Raw genomic sequence first — 23768 nt, 5'->3', positions numbered from 1 at the left:
TAATTTGAGATAAAAACAACAGAAAAATATCGGTTTAACGTTATATATACGAAGTTTACATGGCAAAGAAACTAGCACAGCCTGTTAAATTCGGTAGGTTAACTACAAGTTGCAGAATACTGCTAATGTAAATATATTTCAATTTAGAGTCCCATCTTCCCCCACATTGTAGTTTTGTATGTTTTCATTGCCAAACTTTGAAAGATTTGCTTTTAATTTAGTAATTTATACCTCAGGGGATATTCAGCTATAAGATACTGATATAATAAAAAAATAATATTTTGAAAATATATTTGAAATTTGGTCATTTGCACTTGGTGATAATTTATGAAAAGTGGCTTGTGCCAAAAACAGAGTAGTAATACCCAATTTGTAGCAAAATTTTAAACTTTATTAACAGTTATTATCAATTTTCTGTTATTACAAGTTCATATACATTTGTTTTTTAGTTCATATACATTTGTTAGTTTACTGTGTAGTTATTCATTCAAGTTAAAAGGTGCTTAGATAGGAATATACTTTTAATTGCGACCAATAATTTGAAGTTTAAAGGATAAAGTTTGATAGGGTAAACGTTACGTCAGGAAACGGCGATGGTGTCCGCCATTACGGATGTTACAGAGCCAGAACCGCCTATACAAATGCATTGTCAGCATGTGTTTACTTGGTGCCTGTAAGCGTAACGGAGCAAGAAAACACCAATCGCTTGGTTAGCGCGTCTGTCTCAGTTGGTTAGCGCGTCTGCCTCTAAACCAGAGGTAATTGATTCAAACTCGTCGTTGCTACCAAATTATCAGCCACACATAAAAAAAATAAAAAAAAATCCACAAAAATACCCACCCACAAAGGAACGTACTTGGTAACTCGTAAGCTGGGAACCCCGGGTTATAACGACTGTCGTTTTCCAGCTACGCGAGGGTAAAGTATAAGTTACATTCCCACAAGGAGGGTTAGGAGTTCTTTCATCGGATGGGGCATTTTCCCATTTTACCCGATTTGTCAATAAACAAAGAACATTTACAGAATTGTAGGAAATAGGGGATTTGAGTGCTCACAGTATCCCATCTTACTCCACAGCACTATATGATTAAAAGCGTCTATAAAATGAACAAACTCTAGATGCTGATGCTTTTCCATAACTTTTGTTTGATTTAAAAAGATATGTTGTCTACTAAAGCAAAAATTTTGTTTACCACGAAATCTCTGTATTGTCCTCTTTATATTAAAACACATTAAACTAGCTGTATGACGGACAAATATACTAATGTGTAATAGCACATAGCAAAAACATTGATTTTTTTAACAACACATATAAAACGGTCCTCCTTAAGAACGTGTTAAATATTAATTGCCAACTTTCCCAGAACAAACTTAGAAGTCGCGCGAGTTATAGATTTAATTATTGTGTAAGCCGTCGCGACAATTTCGATTCTAGAAACAACGTTTGGAAAGTCCAAAAATGTCTACGTTTTTCACAGTCTGTAAAATATGTTGTGCAGAAAGTAAGCTTAGCTGAATATGTAGCGGTATGTATTTAGGTGAACGACAACGTATAAAACCCAATAAAGTTGCCCACATAACAATCATAAAACCGAAATAGGTTGTAATACAATAGTGATTCTGATTAGGGTACAATCTATCGTACCTTCTAGTTTGGCATCTAGTACAATGGTACATCTGATACAACAACCGATGCGGCTATTGTGACCCTGGTTATTTTTAACCGAGCAATAACGCTAAAGAGATTCCACAATAGTCTGTAAGCTCTCCTGAAAACAGCGGTGTTGGGTTACAGCGTTCCTCTGTCGTTTGAACTTACTATGATTTGCGGCAAAGCTGTAATAGGGACGGTAAACGGCTCTAGTTTCGATTCAGGACAACTTTAGGATAATCCGTAGTAGGACAAATATGTCGCAATAGAAGTAAGAAAATAGTATAATTGAATTAACCTCTATAAGAAGTGTAAAACGTAATTTAAGTAAGTTTACAATTTTTAATACCACGTTTAAATGTCCGATTATTACAAAAACGCATAATGTTACGTTCGCTTAAGAGCCTTGACCAATAGATTCTTAGTAAGCGACTTAACCTATGTAGGTAAAATACAAACTATACGCTGGCTTCGTACGCAGATGTTTGCTGTTGTGTTTATTTACTGACGCAGCTTATCTGAGTAATTGAGAGTCCACGTTGAAATTTTCAAATCCATCGCCGATTAACCATCACTGTGGAGCTTAACGTTCCATCTTATGCATAGCCATATATGGTCTACCTGTATTGCAAGAAATAAAACTTACATGTCACAAAATATGACCACGTTCTTAACATGTTCTCATTTAAAGTTGAAACAGAACAAGAAAGTTATCATCAAACTACGTCGTAAATACGTTTTGCAACTATTCGTTTGTTATTAGCCATGTACCATTTTATAAAACAGTAATTTTAAGGGTTGTGTTTTTGAAAGCTTCATTCATTAGTGATATACGAGTAACTTATACCATGTACCTTTAGTTGAAACTAATAAATAACAAGCCTAATCCTGACAAATTGTAAGGGGAGTTTTATTTAACTATAAATAGTTGTAACTGCGAAGTTGGAAAGTGTTTATCAGCATGAGTGACTCTGCCATGTAGTGGTTTTTACCGCAAACACGTATAAAGTATTTGAATTAAGTTCTCACTAAACAGTTGTTTGTACCTCTGTTCGCCATCAAAATGTTGTTCGCACACTTTTAACTTTAAATAAAATTGTGCCTAGTATACAAGTAATAAGCTTAAAAGTATTGTATTTAATGTATACCATATAGGTCGAAGTGATGTTGCTCTACAGAGTCTACGCTCACCTAGTGACGAAAATGAACGTTTAATTTATTAATGGAATAAATAAAACCGCAAATTGCTTTTCTCGTGGTAAACTTTACAGCCATAGTTTATTTCCTGTAACAAAACAGCCATCCCGAAAACACGATAGTAGGACAACCCCAAATTTGGTTTTCTATCTTTAATTATTCGGTCGATAATCATTTAGTTAAACTGTGCTCTTCAATAAGGTGTTTTTTTTAACGACGAATTATAGATTTTGCGTATCCCAAAGAGCATGTTCATGATGATTTAGCTCAAAAATTGACCAGTGCGCCAAAAAAAGCCAAAAACACGACGTTAATTTGAATTTGAACTCAAAAATTCGTAAATGCCAATCCGAGTGTTGTATTATAACATCGGTTTTCTTTTTGATACACCCGCGTCCGCGCTTTCAAGTTACTACATAATAAACTTTTCATGTGGTTAACTGGTTATAATTTTGGGAATTATTTGTTTCGTTAATGTTTAGCTGAAAGCCCTATTGGTACCATTGGTTTGGAGCAATTTCCGTTGAGTGTCTTGCCCAAGGACATTTTTGTCTACAGATTGACAGCAGCGACAGGCACGCTTAACACTCTACCACTCCTCAAAGTTAAATTTACATCGCCCGAGAAATATGGCATGTGGAGCATTATGTGTAAATATTGTAAATATAAACATGTTTGATTAAAAGTGCAGATGACTTTTATTTATGGATTACAGACAATGTTCCACCATTCTTTACATTCTTTACTAGTATATATGTTTTAATGTTGGATTCGCATGCATTACAAGTAATCAGGTTAACATTTACCATTGTTGTCATTACTCGTTACAAGCAGAGCCTCTCAGCCAGATTCTACTGTGAAAGATTAGTTCGTGAGTAAACCAAGTTTGCTTGTAATTCTTTAGCAAGAAAAAGGTTTAGGTCGTTGCTAGCAGTTTTGTTGCTGTCAACCTATTTTCTCTCTCTTAGAAAACAAATCAGTTGCTTAGTTCTGGGTCACTAGTTAATATTGTATTTGGTTACGGGCAGTTTAAACCCGTTAATGGAATCTGGTGAAAGTGTTTTTACAGGTTATAAGTCAACAATTATTGAATAAATTTGTGGCTCACAAAAACAAAAGGCAGACACCCTGGTTAGCCATAAGAAGTGAAAGGAAGTTATAGGAAGTGTTTTGGTAAAGTTGTTAAACATAGAATTAATGTTGGTTATAAGTTAACATCTCAATATTACGTTAAAGTTTAAATTGAGATTTTTAAAATGTTGCATTTGTTCTTTGAATATTGAAAGCTAAGTATTCGTAGGGGTCGCAATATAACGTCACTACATCAATCATGGCAAGGATAGTAGTCATAATGTCTGGCTAGTCTTGTTTATTCCGCGCTTTAGATAAACGTCGCTAACAAACATTCGGATTCAATGCTAGAAACGATCCGCTTGGTCGTGGTTTGTGCGACTACTGAGTGTCGCAAGTTAATTGAGAAAAAGAACCAATTCTGCCCGAAGACATCGCGGTAAATGTCATACCTTTGAGCAATTCTGTAATCATTATATTCGTACCTTACATTTAACTAGTGTTGCAATGCACGTTACTATGTACAAGGTTAGTAGCAGACATAGTTGATTGAAGGTTGTTGTAAAAACAATTTGATCGAACAACATTAGTATCGAGTTTACAGAGGTCAAAATCGTTTTGTTATGCTTTTGTGTCAATATCCGTAGAAATTTTCTTTGTGTTTAAAATGTAAACAGCTAAGGGATAATTAGAATGTCGAATGCAGTTTTTTTTATAGTATTGACTATATGACCTAAGCTTAACTCTTGTGGGCCACATGTACACATTTTAAGAGGCCATCATATAAAACTAGATGCGCGCAATATGTCGCTTGACGAGAACGAAGCGGGTCCTTGAGGCCAATCAAAACATAACGTTGAGGACAATACACCGTACAGGTCGAAACAAAAAGTTTTTATAGTTATGTATCATTATAGTTTTGGATTAGATACATCGTTCTCACAAGCATTGTGAGTTGTTATATCAGAAATATATCTTTCGTAAACGTAGAAATGTTTTATAGTTATAATATTGTATAGTAGTAGCAATAAGCAAGATGAGAAGTGCTGATTCGTCTTTGTGTAGTTATTGTTGTGTCAATATTGAGACTAAGCGCCTCATGCTACGTTATTATAGAAACAACTACAACATACAAATAAGCAAGTAAATTTGTGATCAGTTTGTGATTTTTTAGGTAGTTTTCTATGTTTAGTAACAAAATAATTATTTTCAACAATTTATATATACATACGATTTTAGTGACAGAGAAAACTCAAGTCTTAAAGTAATTGTTACGTCACAAGTTTTCCGAATATAAAATTCTACAAAATATATTGCAAGAAAAAGAATTGCTTCGTGTTGTCGCGTAAAGACGAGTTAGATATAAATCTTGCTCCAAAATCAAACAAAAATTGTTTCATCTCGATAGTCGTTAAACTGACGAACCGTGACTGTTGCTGCGTTTATATTTACCGATCAACTGTTTCCATATCGCCATACGAACACTTTTGCCTTTTAAAACAAAATACTTGTATTTTCCATTTACTCTGTACACCTTTTCCGTTCACGTAAACAGTATTGCTTTGGAGCTAGTGTTGTCGGTTATATCTTCATTCAAGTGAATGTCGAGTCGGATACGTTTTATGATGTGCAAATAACTTTGCCTCAGTTAATGATTTTTAAAGGAACGCCTTGCACTAAGCAGTGATCTTAGTAGGCTGTGTATGTCCGTACGCATATAAGAAAAAATGTTAACTGTCTGTCTAATTAGTTTTTTTGTTAATATCTTATTGGTAATCTGACTTCGAATGACGTGTTTCAGAAACTGGAACTATAATACTTATATTTTTGAGAAAAGGTATCGATTTATAAACTTGTGTATAGTGTATGTAACAATAGGCAATATGTTTAGTTATTCGGACTGCTTTTAGTCAGACGGGTTACCATTGTAATATTAGAAACAGTCATTGTTATAAAACAATAGCCGTGGCTGATCATACAATGAACAGAATATATCGACCGACTTGTTTTTAACTTTTGGCCATGTTGGACTTCTTTTAGCTAAGAAAATGTAATAAAGAGAGTATCATAAACGAACATTAGTTACTTTTATGTTATGTATTTTTCGCTAAAGTGTCTGCAGTAGTATTGCTTGATAAATATAGCGTTACCGGCAACTTCAGGGGGTGAAAATACTTACAATTTTAATATTGCTGCATCTATACCATGCTGTATGAGCTAAAGTCAACCTTAAATATGGTAGGGAGAAACTGGACTATTGATTTTGTCATTTTTTACAAAGCAAAATAGTCTTCGTGTCCGTAAAGTAGGTAGACCAAGTATAGTCTACCTCTTTCAGTATTTGTGGACGAAATATATCTTAACCAAGATTGACCGTTTTAACTTAACTATTAAGTTTAGTTTGCGCTATATACACAAACATGCCTTCCTCTTCGCCAAGAAAGTTTATTACATCACTTAATTTCAAAATAGAACACATGCAAGTTTAATGGAATTACATTAAAATTGGAAGATGATTCTTGGGAATAATACAACGTCTACTTCATCAAGCTTAATCAAGCCTTTAATTCTCGATCCTGCATAAGTGGGAATATTTCTACGCAGCAACCTGAGCGACATGAATAATTCATATTCAGTCTTGTTACGTGCGCTAACACAACTACATTCGTTACATAATTAGATTGTTGACGGTCTTATAGGCGATACTGTGTTGGAACAGATTGTGTTCTGTGGAAATCTGTTACTATTAAGATTATGCGGAAAGCTTTGTGTGCTTTAACTGTTTGTTTAGATTCGTATAGGCTATTCCCCTGTGTTTGTCTTTTTCTTCAAGAATGTGAGAGATTACTTTGAGTAAATAATGTGAGGAACAGCAGACCAGGTGTCACACAACACAGCAAGACGCTTCATTAATTCACGGAAATGTAAAGACAGAATAGCAAATGTTGACAAAAACGAAACACTTATGTCTATTTTTTATGTAGTTCAAAGGAAGGCATGTTTGTGCTCAATTGTAGCAATCGATAATTACACACATGGGTCAAATCAGATATGTTCTTAGTTTAATGTATGACGGCTGATAATTGACACGTTTCAGACTCGTAGGTAATAAACTTCTAGGCAATTGTATTTAATATAAGTTTTAAATGTCCGGATGCAGCTTCCAAAACTGAATATGAACAGCGTGTCGTGCAACAAAGAAATGAAGTAAGTTTTAACAACATCTATTGTTTTTTTAAGTTTCGTCACTACGTGAAAAAACTGTAGTCTAAAATTATCATAGGTTGTTATTCGAGTACTGTGTGTGTTTCCCACAACAAAACTAAGGGAGCGTAAACAGCTTAACAAATACTAGCTGTTTTAAAAATATAACTTAGTGGCTATATACCCTTCAGTATAATGGGGCTCGAAAAATAGTCACAAATCTCAGAGCCCTGCATAAGCGTATCACTGGTAAAATGCGGTTTTATAATTCCTGGTTTCTCTCTTATCAAACGAAAGAATCCTCTTACCGTGAGAATTCAGATAATCCAATATACCGGTAGTTTCTGTGTTTTTCCACGTCGTTGATTTCTTAGAACGCAAAGATTCTTCAAGCTTAAAATAAGCCAAAAAATGATTGTTTGAATCACTCATTAAATGCCTCGAGTGAGGTTTTAAAGAGCAATTCCATTGGCTTGCATATAAATATAACTTGTATATAATATTAACTATATTAAACATCATAAGCGGTTATAGGTTATAAGGAATAAGCGTTGTCATAATTATTCTTACATATGCATTTCTAATATTGAGGTCTGATGTATTATAAAATTTTATTTGGATTTTAATTTAAAACAAGCTTTAAATCATACGGGATGTAGTTTATTTACTTGTGCTGTATAAGGCCAGTTTTTATTTTATAAAACGCAATTTCTACGGGTATGACGTCACATTGCTTTTATCCATCTTCGCATCATGCAAAATGTAGCGATGAGTTGGTATTATTCAAATAGTGTTACTCGTATACCAAGTGCCATGATACTTTTGTGGTTGTATAGAGTTAAGAATGGACAGATTTACCAGACACATTAGCGTGCGACGCGCATAACTATATAACCGCAATTATTACAGCGGAATACCGACGAAAAATCCAAGTTTGTATTTAAATATAGACGCTCCAACGTGATTTAGAGGTACTGCCAAAGTTTTGCCTATTTTTAGGCTTTTAGGTCGAACGCCCGACTTTTTTTATTTTAAATATCATTTTATTGAAAAACAGTCAGACGTTAGTGTTAAGAAAAATTCAAACTTAGTAAAATTCAAATTTAAAAACCCACTTAGTAAACATTTTGTATGAAGTTATTGGAGAAAAGCTGTTCATATAGACGATGGTATCTCGATTGCAATCCACAGTTTTAATTCTTGAAAGAAGAACAACAATAAGTTTTTTTTTTATTGCGCATCCGCATATACAACGATTGTAGAGAAGAAACGATATGAATAAATAAAGTTTATTTCGTCTCTTCGGTCACAATAACGAAAACGTAAGAGTTTACAAAAGCGAAATGACGTGTGGTAACGGTAAAACAACAGTTGTTAAAACATGCTTATATAAATAAAACAGAAAAAGAAATAATGTTTTAGATAAAAGGCACGACCGTTACACCCTACAGACAATATACAATGGGACAAATAAAATAAACTACATTTAACTAAACAACATTAAAGCTCTAATTCAAAGAAAAGGACACAACTCGTACAATGGGGGAGTCGGCATTTTAGAAGATTGTTCCAGAGATTGGAGCGTAATGGAAAAACAAAAGGCCCCCCAAAAAATTCCACAAAAGTTTACAATATACATCGTTTAAAGAATCACGGAAGAATAAAATCAGAAAAGTAGGAAACAAGAATAATGTCGAGTTAGTTGAAAATTATAGCTTGAATTATGTTGCATTTATTAGGTGTATGAACACCAGTGTTATTTATATATATATAACACTGGTGTTCATAGGTTTTCATTCGTGGGCAATATTTCTTTCCTGTGGATAGTGACGTTAGGACCCCTGTGGTTCATTAAAACTGTCTTTATTCATTAATGCTTGTGGTGCCTGGAGCTAGGGATAGTGAATGTTGGATAAAACCTGCAGTTTAAATTACTTGGGGGAAGTAAATTAGTTTACTTAATTAATGCACGCTGACGTTCCACTTCAGTTTTACCACAGCTTTATTATTAGCCATCGCATAAATAAACAAAAACATTTTGACACAAAGATACACGCCTTCAATATTCGCGCCGCTTTTTAACTTTTTTTTTATTTATAAATTAATGCCGGATGGTGGCGCTATGAAGTTGTATATTGAGGACGAACCTGATTTAACCACCAATTTACCTGAGAAATGGTAATCTGGGACATGATAATGAAACATATTTTAAGTTTGTTTTTACAAGTCCCCCGCACTTAATAATAAACGAAAATGGGGTGTTGCATTAATATTCGACGGTTTCCCTCGGACAAAAAACATTATTTCGTGTTTTTTTTACGTGTATCCATAATAATGAATTTATTTTTCACCAAACTATACACGGAACACGGGTTTTTGGAGTAATGCATCTTATCTCGTTTTTGCGTTATAATATAAACCTATGGTATCAGGCATAAGTCGTCATATATTTTGATTTCTAAAATATACGACACTATGTGTCCGGCGCCGTGGCATAGTGGTTAGCGCGCCTGCCTGTAACCCAGCGGTGGGCGTATGTGTACCACCACTGTGGGCGTATGTGTCCTTGGGCAAGACACTTAACAGCAATTGCTCCAACCCAGTGGTCACTAATGTGTTGTCCAAATTATCAGCCATACATAAAAAATGATTACCCACAATTAGTAACATACATGGTAACTCGTAGGCTGGCACGAGGTGTTAAACCCGTGTGATAACGACTTTCGTTTTCCGTCCACGCTAGAATAAAATAAGTTCCATTCATTCATGTGCTAAATGGTTACAAGTTTCTATAAAGAATATGTGCGTTAAAAAAAAAAATTTTTAAAAAATATTGTTTTAAAAATCGACCGCGCCATCGTGTTTATCGTAAACCGTAATGAACTACATAAGATTTCCGATGTCATATGAAGGGACAGCATTACAGCAACATACAGCACATTTATGCGTGGTATAAACATTAATTTCAATGTTTTCTTATATATACAAATAAATTTAATAAACTCTATCTTTAAACCTAAATAGTTCACTGTCGAACCTATTACCTAATTACTAAGTGAACCTCGTTCATTTGGCTTAAATAACCACACCGTTGTCGTGTGAAACATTGACGATTTTAGCAAGACAACGATTGTTTTGCAGATTAAAACAACATGTGGTTACGTTATTGCCTAGAGCCCTATAGACTATATCGGGCTAAATGTGGAGTTTGTAAACTTTGGTCTCAAGTTCATTGAAAATTATAAACGTTCGTTTCCACTTTAGTTGTTAAAGTATATCACTTAGCTGTAAGTGCAGCAATTACGAGTCATTTCTCTTATGCATTAATTGTAGATACAGGCGAAAAGTACTATAACAAATAAACTTTACTTTTATCATGATACCCTAGGCCCAATTGTTACTGTTTGGTTATATTTTACTAAAGGCTTTAACATTTTACAAAAAAAAACATTTCTGGCGTTTTATACCGAAACATTTTGAAAATATTGGCCACAAAATAACATATATATACTATAGTAGGGTGGGGGAAGATGGGACACTTTGTCAAACGAGACTCTTTTTTAATTTTCTTTTTACGGACCCCCATTTAATGATAATCAGGAAAATAAGGTTACAGAATTATTCGACAGTATTATCACGACTTTATATAACCCCGTCAAAGCTGATTCCTGTTTTTAAATATTAAAAAATATATATAAAATAGAAACAGTATACTTTGAACAGGTAAAAAAATGCGAAATAGTAAGGTGCTATTTTTTAATGCTCGCTAAATCATAGTAAAGTCAATGATTTTTTTAGTTTGCGTGTGCGGACGATTAAACTAGTTTCATAGCTTCATAAAACAACCTTAAATATTTCGTACAGTTTGATTTTGTCTCATAAAACTAGTTTTAGTTTTGTAAAAAAACACTGAGATATAAGCATAAAGAAAATAGGGGTCAATATGACTTTAATTTGAGATAAAAACAACAAAAAATATCGGTTTAACGTTAGATATATGAAGTTTACATGGCAAAGAACTAGCACAGCCTGTTAAACTCGGTAGGTTAACTACAAGTTGCAGAATACTGATAATGTAAATATATTTCAATTTAGAGTCCCATCTTCCCCCACATTGTAGTTTTGTATGTTTTCATTGCCAAACTTTGAAAGATTTGCTTTTAATTTAGTAATTTATACCTCAGGGGGTTTTCAACTATAAGATATTTATATAATAAAAAGATAATATTTTGAAAATATATTCGAAATTTGGTCATTTGCACTTGGTGATAATTTATAAGAAATGGCTTGTGCCAAAAACAGAGTAGTAATACGCAATTTGTAGCAAAAATTAAAACTTTATCAATAGTTATAATCAATTTTTTGTTAATACAAGTTCATATACACTTGTTAGATACAATATTTATTCATTGATGTTCCAACATTACTCGTTGCGTTCTAACAATACCAATTGTTATGCAATAATGTAATGTATAGGTAACATGTTAAAAACTATAGCAGTAGGGCTAGAAAAAGAATGTTTAGACTTAATTTTCAAAGCGTATAGTATTATTTCGTGTTATTTACGTATATTTCTATTTATAAATACACTTAATAATCAAATTTAACAATGATTTCAAACTGTCCCATCTTATCTTGTGTGTTTTCGAATTTGTAAAATTTCACTTTTTGTGCTGACAGTTAAATAACTCCTCGTGTGTTTTATTATATTTAATTAAATTGGTGTCAATTAATAAAGGAATGCTAGTACTAATTCGTGGTATTACCCAAAAACCGTCATCTATTTTGATTTTGGAAATATTTGGCAATATGTGCTTAAGTGTCCTATCTCCCCCCATTGCACTATAGCTTTAGAATTAACGGTTGATCATCTGATAAGCCTTGCTGGTTTGGAGAATTTTCTCGCCCAGTCTGAACAAAATAAGATTTCAATCAGAAATCCTTCCATGTTTTGAATATAGCGATCATACTACATAGGCTTACCTATCTATAAAAACAAACAATACTTATCTAGTTGTTTATACAGAGAAAAAAGCATATATTTTACACGTGTTGCGTCACTGGTGCTAATAGACAAAGTTTACGCGTAATTTCCCGGATCTGAACTGATTACTAAAATGTGTGCAGCAACAAACTTGTGGTATATATACTTGTCAAACCTTGAACCAACACATAACATAACATACTGGTAGTTTGTAGCAGATAATATGAACGTAATAACCGTTTCTTATGTTTAATGTGACAGACTGAATTTATAACATTTCTTTCTAAAAGAAGTTACCTATGTATTTTATAAAACCAGCCTATAACACACTTACTGAGGTAAGGTCAAGAGAGAATAAGCGTTTTATGCGTGTCGGTCGCGTGCGATAACATCTCGTTCGTCGCACCCACAAGATGAATACAATCAATGGTAAATCAATAAATACCTTTACTCTTCCAACGTACACCGAATATTATCCCAATTAAAATTCATTTAATATTTTTCATAATTGGTCATAGAACTGCTTATAAGCCGACGTACTTCTAGATGATAGGAAAATCCCATTTCAATGTACATTTAGTAAGACACCAGCGAATGCGTACGAACAAAAATGAGGCGACTGACTTACAATCACCTCGTTTTACAGTTTCACCACGCATGGACGGTCGCGTAACAATGGGTGACATAAATATACACATATAATGAGTAGTGACGTAGGCACGTATAATGAGCAGTGACGCAGGTCACCGACTGTAAACAAATTTTACTATGCCCCCACTTTTAGAGGTATATAGACGTACATACGTTAACGCTAAAACTGATGTATCTATACGTCGTTAGTTTATTCATTGGCGAATAGTTTGTTTCAAAGTGAGTTGCAAAGGTTTGGTCTTTTCTCGATGGGTCTCAGTGGTTATTCCTTTAAACCCGATTTGAAGAAATCACGGAGCCGGGAGGAGTGCGAGGGGCGTGTCCCGGCCTAGCTTAGGCGGGGTTTCCGATACGCATTGCAGCCTAAGTATTCGTGTTGTTCTAACAGACTGGTGTCTCCATTGGTGAATTGATGTTCTTGCGGGTTGAAGGTGGTTTATTCCGGTCAATACGGAATTTGATCACAAGCGGATACGGCGGGAGTGTGTTTGTGGAGAAATTTCCTATTCCGTATGTCATAGGATCACGCGACCAGAGGTGTCAACTTTTATTGTATAATGGTCGAATGGCCTCGCTTTGAACATGTGTCTAGTCCTTGGTATTTGCGCATATGTGCTGGAACAAGTATACGGGATGAGTGTGCGGGAATGGTGAAGCTGCTGGCAGAGACGGGACCATGCATTCTTGTGATGAGTAGCTGTCTCTGATGAATAGTTCGTTGGTGATTCCCGGCCAAAAGACCCGTGCCTGTGCTCGTAGGAGCATCGAAGGGGTGCCTGGTGGCTGGATTGAAGGCTCTGAAGTTAATTCTTGCCAAGTGCTGAAGGTAGCACGATGCGGTCTCGACAGATCAATATAACGTCAATGGTAGATAGATCAACTTTGGATCGGTAGAATTATTTTGTTCCTTCGGAGAACTCGTGTCGGAACGGCCCCGTTTGCGGTTATGTCGATGAGTTTTCTGAGACAGTGTTTCCTCGAAATTTCGGCTCATACTTGGTCACATGTGAACGACCGAATTGAGTCTACTATACCCTTTTTGCATGGTCACTTTTATGCGCGTAAGTACTCGCATATTTACTTGCAAAAACAAAGTTAACACGCATAACGTCATAAGCGTGTCATCTGCTGTAGGAGGTTGGTTGTTACTCGCATAATGCGAGTAAAGAAAAGTAAGGTGAAAGTACAGTTTTACTTTTAATAGCCTAATCTTTTTCGGGTATTCATTTTATAGGTTTTCGATAGTAATAGCACCATAAAGTATTAAAACTTATTTTATAAACTAGATTTAATAATATTGCGGTAAAATAAGCTTACTCAATGTTGATACGCGCATAAACTAATGACCATGCAAAATAACGCGGTTAGCGAGTTATCATATGACGAGTTAATGCGGATCGTTATTCGCATTAACTTTTTACCATGCAAAAGCGTATACCTCTTCTTCGCTGTGTCTTGCATAATTCGCGGCGTTCGTATAAATGCAAAGAACCAATTTGGAAGGTAGAGTCGTTTTTTCGATTTCCTGAACCCCCTGCGTGTCACGGCTGCGTCGTCGATGAGCTCCATTCTCTTAATTATTGCCCGTTGGGTGTCTTGAGATGCTATATTCGCTGCTGTGTGTTTTATGTCAAAGGTGTATCGAAGTGTTTTGTCCTCAAGGTTTTAAAGACGTTTGGTATGTTCTCCAAGCAGAGTTCCTTTCAACCGAACACACAGTGGCGACATTCTTGTTCTGGTCTAGAGAACTTGCGAATTACCTTGATATGGCGGTTACAATGTTTCACGTCGGTCCTCGTTTTTACGGAACCACCGAAAATCGGCTTCGTCCTGTCTGAATATGATTTTGGGGGGTTGAGTGTGACTCCATTTTGGCCGCACCTGTCTGCCTCCTGCCTGAATATACCCTCGTTTTATGCAGTTACCTAATAATACCCAGTTAGCGGATACACAAGGCACGACGCTAATCGTGTTTGTGTTTTTATAGCTCGGTACATTCTACCGTGTCCGCAGGTTTGTTGCAGAAGCAACACAAGTTGTAAATATACCTGTACTTGTGTTCATGCCTTCTATTGTATCACTTTGTCAAGTAGGCCGTCTGTAGATGCTGTCTTCTGCAGCCGCTGTGTAATTCACCTGTTTTAAGCACCCTGGACATGCTAGCTTGGTCACGCAGTCAGGCGCCAAACGAGAGTATTGGCTCAGTGTGATCTTGCTTCATATTATGGGTAATACTGCCGCTGGTGACCAGTGAAAGTTTTGGTCTTAAAATGTTCCTTACGTCTTCCTGATACCCGCTGTATAACTTTTTTTTAAAAAACTCGGGCGTTCGTACTGAAAATTAACATTGAAAATGCGCGAAATCGTGCTGCGTCACTGTATTTTCCACACGAGCCGTCAAAGGTTAGATTAGTACGTCATATAATGCGAATCACCACGTTTGATTTCTACATAACAGATTACGTAATTTGTTAGTTTTTTGGGGGGTTCAGGGCTAAAAGTAGGGGTTAGGGTTGGGTTAAGGATTAGGGCTTGGGGTTTTCGCTAGCATAAAACGGTATAACAAGGATTATAACATGCTGTAACGTACGTAATGTGTCACTACTGTGACGTAACATATTCCTATTGTGACGTAATAAATCGTTAACCTTATACGCAAGTCAGGCGAGTTACGGTGACACAGCACGTTTTTTGCGCATTTTCAAGGTTAATTTTCGACACGAACGACCGAGTTTTTACAAAAAAAGTTATACAGTCGGTATCAGGAAGACGTAAGGAACATTTTAAGACCAAAACTTTCACTGGTCACCAGCGGCAGTATTACCCATATTATGTAGGTGCCAACTTGCGGCCATAACGTTTTCTTCGCGAACGGCCAGTGGTTTTATCGCTGCGATTACCTCTTGTTCCTCTTTGTTGGTTAGGAGGCCACCCGCATTCCTGATTCAGCAGCCCTCTAACCGTCCTACAATTTTGGGTAGTACGGGTGATCCATGAGCGCTAGCGTACTCTTACCAGGGTGTCAGTAAATAGTGATAATCCTCTGTCGTACTTGCGGTACCAATTGTTGGTGGTCTCACCTTTTCAACCTTCGCACTGTGAGTGCTTGTACCAGTCTGTATTTACTGGCGCGAATGGTGAGGAGAGGCACAACAATGGCCTTTGGCGAGTCTTCTGTCTCGTACTGACATCCTCTGAACGGACATTTAACTAATGGCGTTTTCTAACTTTTAATAGGCTTCAGTTTGTTTTGAAAGTATTGGGCGTCAAAATAGACTTCGTAAACATGATAGGGAAATCCCATTTCAGTGTAGAGTTATTACGAAATGCTTACGAAGTCGTAAAGGCAATTTAAAATAAACACACAAACAGAACGAAATTGATGCACGAGATATAGGCAAGTGACGTAGAATCACTTCGTTCTACAGTTTTGCCACGCATGAACGGTTACGTAACAATGGACGACATAAATATACGCTTCCAATAAACAGTGACGTATAGTTCACTGACTGTAAACACATGATCATCTACATAACAATGTTTTGTTCGTAATTAGTCTCCTTTCTGGTGGTAGCCTGAGCGAATGGCCCAATAGAATCGAGGATTAACGATTTCCGTTCTCTCTGGGGATGGAATCATAACTAATTATCCCTGTCCTAGAACTTGATTAAAAACGCCAAATTGGGCTCTTCGGCAAAGAATGTTTGTTTTGTTAACCCAAACACGAAACTCCGTTTTTATTTCTCTGCGCGCAAAACGATATAGCCGACTACATGCTAAATTACATTATAGTGTTCATGTTGGATATAAACCTATTCGTACCCACTGTGGTAAACGTATTAAGGGACTTGCACAATATTTGAGCTTTATGGAGCGTGAAGTTTAATTAAGTAATTTAAAACCTGTGCTGCTCTTGATAAACACACCAGTCAATATTATTTACACTTAACGCAATAAGCACCGATTTTTCTTGCTTATTAGGGCAGAGCGTCAAAGCAAAGCGATACAAAATCTCTTCGATCAATATCAGCAAGGAAGAGGAAAGAAACCGACTCTGTCATCAGTCTTATTTCAACCTTCTACTTCCAGAAACAAGTCTCGTCCAAACAGCGGTACAGTCAACATCGGGAAGCAAGCTTCCAAGTTTTACTTTATAACTGGAATCATTCTGATGATGTTGAACCTGCCTCAAGTAAGTTCATTTTTATCATTTTAAGATTACTCGTCTCCACGAAAGGGTCAGCTGTCGTTCTCCACTTGTTTAACTGGAAAACTCGATAATTTATCTGATAATTGGAACGCTTAGGTGTAAAACCAAAATACGATATGTTAAAAAAAAACAATCAAAATTTAATATGCCATATTTTACATTAAAATGGCAATAGTTAATATACATATGCCCAACTATCTCGTTACATGGTTTTAGCGCTCTTGAATTATCATTACATTAAATCACTAAAAAAAATTTTGTAAAATATTAGAGAACTAAATATTTGTATAGTAGATTGGGGTAAAACGGGACCCTCAAGCCCATATAGCGCAGTATTTCCAAATTTAAAATTTGTGACGATGTTTGGGTGATACGACGAATTAGTTCTATCATACCTTTAATTGACAACAAGTCAAAGAAATATATTAAAACACACATGGAAATATTCAGGTTTTCGCACGACAAATGTAATTTTAGCGATTCTAATCCAGGCGGGAAAAGATTATTTGAAATCCTTGTAAATTTTGATAAAACATTTATTTAATATTAGGAATACAAAAATTTGAAAGTTTTAATATGATTCAAAGAATATTTAAAATCAGCTTCTGTTAGTATGCCGTTCTTAGTAATTAAAAAATGTTGTATTCGTTAAACCCGAATTTTGATAATATTTACCAACAGTAACCGCCTTTAATTCAACACTTGATTTCTGTCTGTTACGTTTTCGTAGCACAAGATCTATAGTGATGCCGTTGACGCTTAGGTAAAAATCCTATTTTTATTAAAATATAAAAACGAGCTATTTATAAACAAAACAAACCCTTAACATTTATTTTTTATTTCTTTGTGCAAATTTACTACATTTTATTGCTTGATAGTAAATGCGAACTCATGGTCGTTGGGTTACACATATTCTAAAGGTAATTATATAAAACTGTTCAAGTTTATTGAAATGCAAACTGTATGTGTAATTTTGGTTTGCGTTTTTGGGTAAACGTGATAGAAACCGAAAAACAAGAAAATCTGCGTATAATCAGTCTTCAGATTAAATTAAGTGAAAATTGTCAAATTCTTCAACCTTTTTCACTCATTTTCGTTTCTTGAAACGGTTTTCATTTTCGTTCGATAACAAACCGTTGTAGCAAATTCAAACCGTTCTTTCATTTTGTGCTGTATATATGCGGTTAATGAAGCCTTATAATTACCTGTTCGCGTAGCCGCAAAAACCGAAAAATATTTCATTAGAAAATGTTTTGAAGTATTTATAAATAAGTCAAGTGTGAATGAGTCAAACAAGGTCGTGAAAAAAAAGGAATTTAAATCACAATTCTTACAAACCGTTAAGTGAAATAAACAAAAATAACTATATTTTAGCGTGGAAAGATTACAAGCGATAACTCAACCAACTGTTTGTGTCCGAAACAGTGTCCCGTAAGATTCTTACCCACTCAGTAGAATAACTGACGACCGAAAGCAAACAAGTGTGAAGTTAAGTTTAATACAGGAGGCGTTCCGTCGCAGGTCATTTCAGTACATAAAGTTCAACGCGAAAAAGGCGACGCAAAGAAGTTGTGTCGTGCGGGCTTTATCATTATATTTAGTGGAACGTTGTTCAAATTCGTCATAAACTTAAAAACGGGTCTCTGAATTTACATGCTCTTTAAGAAGGCTTTACGCATTTTCGAAAATGATTATTTAATTTCTTTATAACTAAACTCAAAAACAGTTTAGGAAATTATTTCATATTTAGAATTTAAGACAGAGTCTGTTGTATAAGTGCGATGCCAAACGAAAGTGCCTATCCTGCTGACTTAGAACGACTAATTGAAGAGTCGTTAGGAGACAGATGTTTCAACTTAACACAAGATTATGTCGTAGAAGACGCTGGTAGCGCATATGATAGCGACTACTACAATGACGAATATCTCGATTACAATGGCAACCAGCAACCACCTGCAGATTGCTCTTTTCCACAGGTTTAGATCTTCGATCGTCTTTTGTTTCTCGATATTTTGTAATTAGAAAATTATCTTTAGAACGAAATATTTTGCTTGACGTGGCACCAGGTGCATTATAAATTGCTTCTTATAAATAGGGGCCGCAACTGCATATTGCAAACACAATGATGAACAAATAATGTATACCGTCATATGCTACAATAACGTACTTTCTATCCAAGAGCATCATAGGCTTATTACGACTTACATGCTGATGTCTGATGTGATGGCACGTGCGTTAAGTTGTCTGCTGTATTGTACGAATAAGGAATAAGACGAATTTGATCGCATTCGTAGAAACAGTCGTGGCGGCGTGTATGTATACACCACAAACATTTGTAGTTAAGCCGCACCACTTGATAGTTTCAATCTTTAAAGCAACTAAGAAATGGCAAACTGCAATTATTCGTCGTACACTTTGCGAACACACATATTGGCAACTACGCCAGTTTAATATGAAATGGCTGGAGTATTACTATACCGTTGTAGTTGTAATGTTTACATCACTGGTCGTTAATCCAGATAATCCTTCAGAGAATTTTGGTGTTGCGTGCCAAAAGCAATTTGAGTACGAGGATTTTTAGAGAATAGAAAAATACAAAATTATTTGCTCGTAATCGCGTTTTCCAAGAATCACCCGACTTAAACTTCTATATGAATTCAATCAAGAACTAAAACTCGCATTTTAAAGCTTTTAAATAAAAACGAAATTCCTTTTACTAAATAGGTTTTTCAAATAGTTTTAATTTTCCAATATGCCTATTCTATCAGGCTGTTATTGACATATAAGGATTGGATAAAATAAAATGTTAAACGCTTTAATATGCAGTAGGGTGGAAAAAGATGAGACACCTTTTTAAAAAAAGGTTTTCCATCTTACTTCACAGTAGTATATTTAAATTGCTTTAAGTTTGGTCGCTTTTAATATAGTAGGGTGGGGAAAGATGGGACACCTTTTTGTTCTCATTTCTCGTCCTATTTGGTAGTAAACAAAGAACATTCAAAGAATTACAAAACCGTAGCCTGGCGACTCCCATAGGCCATTGTTAATTGTTTAAAACACGATCAGGATATTTGAATATTATATGCTAAAGGTGTCCCATCTTCCCCCACAGTACTCTATGTTTTGTTTTATTTTTTTTAAGTGTACATTTTTTATTATTTCAGACAACACCTAAAGAAATTCATCAATTCATGTGTAAATACATGCAGTATAGGGAACGATGCGAAAAAAGCTTAAACGAAACGTTAAAAAACTTTGAAAACCGTAAGTAAGTTTAATAAAAGTATTCGAGAATGTAACCAGGAATATTTTGTGAACAGAAACGTTTTGTCCTGGTATTTTTGATGGTTATATATGTTGGCCTCATACTCCAGCTGGACAGTTATTAACTGAACCTTGTCCTTCCTATATTGAATGGAAAAATGGTAAGATATAGATAGACCAGTAATCTTTATTGCTTTATAATATCTATTATATCCATGGACATGTGGTCGTTTTTAAATCGTTTGCATTTAAAGTATTAGACCACGTCCACACGTAAGCATCTTCAGTGAGATTCTTGTCGATTAGAACGTGGGAGAAAATTTGTTAAAACCCTCTCTCTTATCTGAACGTTTGCTTCCTGCGGAACATTGTTTACATTAGTGGCGCACACTTGCTTGACAATCTCCTATATCGTAATCTTGCAATCTAAATCTCGTGCTATGCAAAGGTCGTCTTGTGTCGGGTTATATTCCGGGAATACATTAGGCAAAAACGTTCTGCGATTGTTATCATTGCGGTACAAATAAAGGCTTACCAAAATAAACTAAGAACGCGGAAGGTTAAGCGGGAATTACCTTATAATAGGACTTGCATTTCTTTTGTTGGTTTCACCAGACAAAGATTATTTAAACCTAAGATACAAGAAAGGTCCACAAAATATTTTAAAGGTTTTGTTACGACGTATCTTTTAACAAAGTAATTCATTTACAAGAATCGCTTGTTGCGTATCGATTTTGTGAATTCGATGGTTCTTGGATGGTTCGAAATGACACAGGACAAAGTGTTCAGTGGGTGAACAGAATACAATGTGATGTGGCAACAAATGGACTTCAATACGAGCTTGGACCACTTGAGGGGGGACCACAGAACAAAGATGTACGTAGGAAACTATCTTCTTTTATCTGTATAACCATACCAAAATTAATACTTGGTGTATTTTTATCCGCAGATTATCGACATTGTAACAAAGATATACACGGCGGGCTACATCTTTTCCCTTGTGTGCATGGTCATTGCATTATTCATCCTGATGTTTTTCAAGTGAGTGCCTGCTATTTTCCCGCAAGAAGATTTTTATTTACCATTTGTTTTATTTAAATTTATTACAGAAAGCTTCATTGCACCAGAAACTATATCCACATGAACCTAATGTTATCATTCATCGTTCGCTACGTGGCAGTCATGGTTAAAGACAAAGTAATAGAAGATCATTACGCCGTTGGTCGCCCCAATCTTACCCAAATGGAAATGTCGCAATATTGTGACGATGTGGCTGGAACTGATGGACTAATGGTTAGTATAATGCGTAAATTTGTGCTTTACCATTATAGGTTGACATAACACACGTGAAAACTCCCTATTTCATATATCAAGTATGGGACATACCTACCTACAAATACACCCATGGTTTTTATACGCGAAATTTATCACAATTGTTTGTTTATAAAACATGTGATTTGTTTTTTTGAATATCTCCTTTGAGACAGGTAGTACAGGCTTGCGCGCATTCTTCGCTGTGGTCTGTATATGGTAAGGCGCTTACAAGCAGTGAAATCTGTCGAATATAGTATATTTTCACGATGTAGAAGTTAAAGTAGTTCATCAAAGCAGAGAGGTTTGTGGCACCAAATACCACTTCAGTATCTCGAACTGAGCGAAGTACCGACTTGACGTCACCTTATATTACTAAGTTATGTAAAACACTACTTAACAACCTTGGCATATCAACAAGACCAAGACTATCCGATTTTGCCAACGTCAATCAGTATTTAGGTATGCCGGTTACCTCACATGCAATATCGATAAAGTAGATAGTGCAAAACAAATCCGCCCATTCTAGGAATTGTTGATCGAAACCATATACGCGATCATGATCAACCCCAAGACGCTCAACAACCCTTAAACGCTCATTCATTATGTTATACTGTATCTTATCCACCTGGAAAAGCTTCGACCTAAACGTTTTGTTACATAATCATCAATTTGCGCAAATTAATGCATGGCTTTTGTATTTTCTGCAGGTCAGCTGTCGACTAGTAATAACTTTAATGCATTATGCCACCATTGCCAATTACTTTTGGTTGCTGGCCGAAGGTGTATATCTTCAGTTACTGCTAGTGTTTGTGATGACGGAGTACAAATACTTTCCAATATTTATGGCATTTGGATGGGGTAAGTTGAATAACCAAATATTCTTGTGGTGCAATGACAATCCATTACGTCTTCATGTTTATTCGGTGAAACATCATGGGATCCATGCTTTAAAATGTAATAGAAGAGTTCATTATAAATTTGGTTTATATGTAGGAGCTACATGGATACCGATTGGTATATGGATTGCTTTTCGGATAACGTTTGAAAATGTTGGTTGCTGGGAAGTAAACAATATGATACCTATTTGGTGGATACTACGAGCCCCAATTCTCATATCAATTGCTGTAAGTATATTATATACTTAATTTATAATTGAATATACTTAATTTATATATAATTGAAAAGCAGTAGTAAATATTTACGTGTACCCTTCCAATGAACAGTTTTTAAACAGGTATTTACTATAAAACTTTAAAATTTTAAATGTTTAGTGCTAGCTTTTAAATTATAGTAGGGTGGGGGAAGATGGATCACATTTTCGTTTAGATTTCTCTTTCCATCTGGTAGTAAACAAAGAACATTCAAAAATATATAAAACCGTATCCTCACGACTTCCACAGACCGTTGTTAATTCTTTAAAACATGATCAGGCTATTTGGATAATATGTGTTCAAGGTGTCCCATTTTCCCCCATCCTACTCCTCATGGGTATCAAATATAATATACCTATATAAAATAATGTACGGAAAATGTATTCGAAGTTCGGTCACAGACACTTGAACTAGAAGATAAGTTAAGAAAAGTGGCTGTTGTAAAGTTTAGTGCACTAATACCGAATATGTGACCAAAATAAAAAAATATTATAATTTATAACACATTTTCTGTTTTTAGAAGTTTTTATGTACTTTTAGAATACAATATTTATAAATTTATGTTCGTACACTAGCAATTCTTCATATTAAAACATTGTATTTAACATGTTTAAAATTAATAAAGGGCCTGTTCTACTTTACCGCCACTGGTTGCGAAAGTACACCTAGTGTGCGAATTGCTAAAGTAGAACGTCATGTTATCACCCCAAAGCCATACATTTTAATATTTCAACATATTTGCAAAGTGTTTTAATATATTCGATCTTACCCCCTTACTTACATTTCAGATCAATTTTATAATTTTCATCAACATTATACGAATGATCGTATCCAAGCTGAGCGCAAACAACATGACGAGATCGGATTACAAATATCGGCTTGCTCGTTCCACACTTGCCCTTATTCCTTTACTTGGCATTCATTACATTGTATTTATGGGCGTCAGTGACTCGGTAACAGATAACAGTGCCTTCATTAATACAAAGTTCGCATTCGAGATCATACTGACGTCGTTGCAGGTAGGTTTTTAAAACTAAAGAATGAATGAATTGAATAAAAAAATAAGTGTCG

General features: G+C 35.3%; 1 protein-coding gene across 3 annotated transcripts in view; it reads left to right on the top strand.

The window, feature by feature from the left end:
- The window catches only part of LOC149739554 (glucagon-like peptide 1 receptor), a 29406-nt gene that overhangs the window by 4044 nt on the left and 1594 nt on the right, over positions 1 to 23768 (top strand). Inside the window, exons 1-10 of one of the 3 annotated variants that reach the window (XM_089872235.1) lie at positions 5228 to 7126; positions 16740 to 16950; positions 20133 to 20232; positions 20289 to 20393; positions 20945 to 21108; positions 21182 to 21273; positions 21342 to 21525; positions 22254 to 22404; positions 22540 to 22670; positions 23486 to 23716. In XM_089872235.1, the coding sequence (XP_089728361.1) occupies positions 7074 to 7126; positions 16740 to 16950; positions 20133 to 20232; positions 20289 to 20393; positions 20945 to 21108; positions 21182 to 21273; positions 21342 to 21525; positions 22254 to 22404; positions 22540 to 22670; positions 23486 to 23716 (1422 nt within the window). In that variant the 5' untranslated portion in view covers positions 5228 to 7073. Of the gene's footprint in view, positions 1 to 5227; positions 7127 to 16739; positions 16951 to 17879; positions 18945 to 20132; positions 20233 to 20288; positions 20394 to 20944; positions 21109 to 21181; positions 21274 to 21341; positions 21526 to 22253; positions 22405 to 22539; positions 22671 to 23485; positions 23717 to 23768 lie in introns of those variants that run through there. The other 2 variants (XM_089872236.1, XM_089872238.1) reach the window with 2 other exon arrangements.

Source organism: Ciona robusta, chromosome 2 (genome assembly GCF_009617815.1).
Source record: "Ciona robusta chromosome 2, ASM961781v2".
Lineage (NCBI taxonomy): Eukaryota > Metazoa > Chordata > Ascidiacea > Phlebobranchia > Cionidae > Ciona > Ciona robusta.
This window is presented reverse-complemented; position numbering and strand designations above follow the sequence as displayed.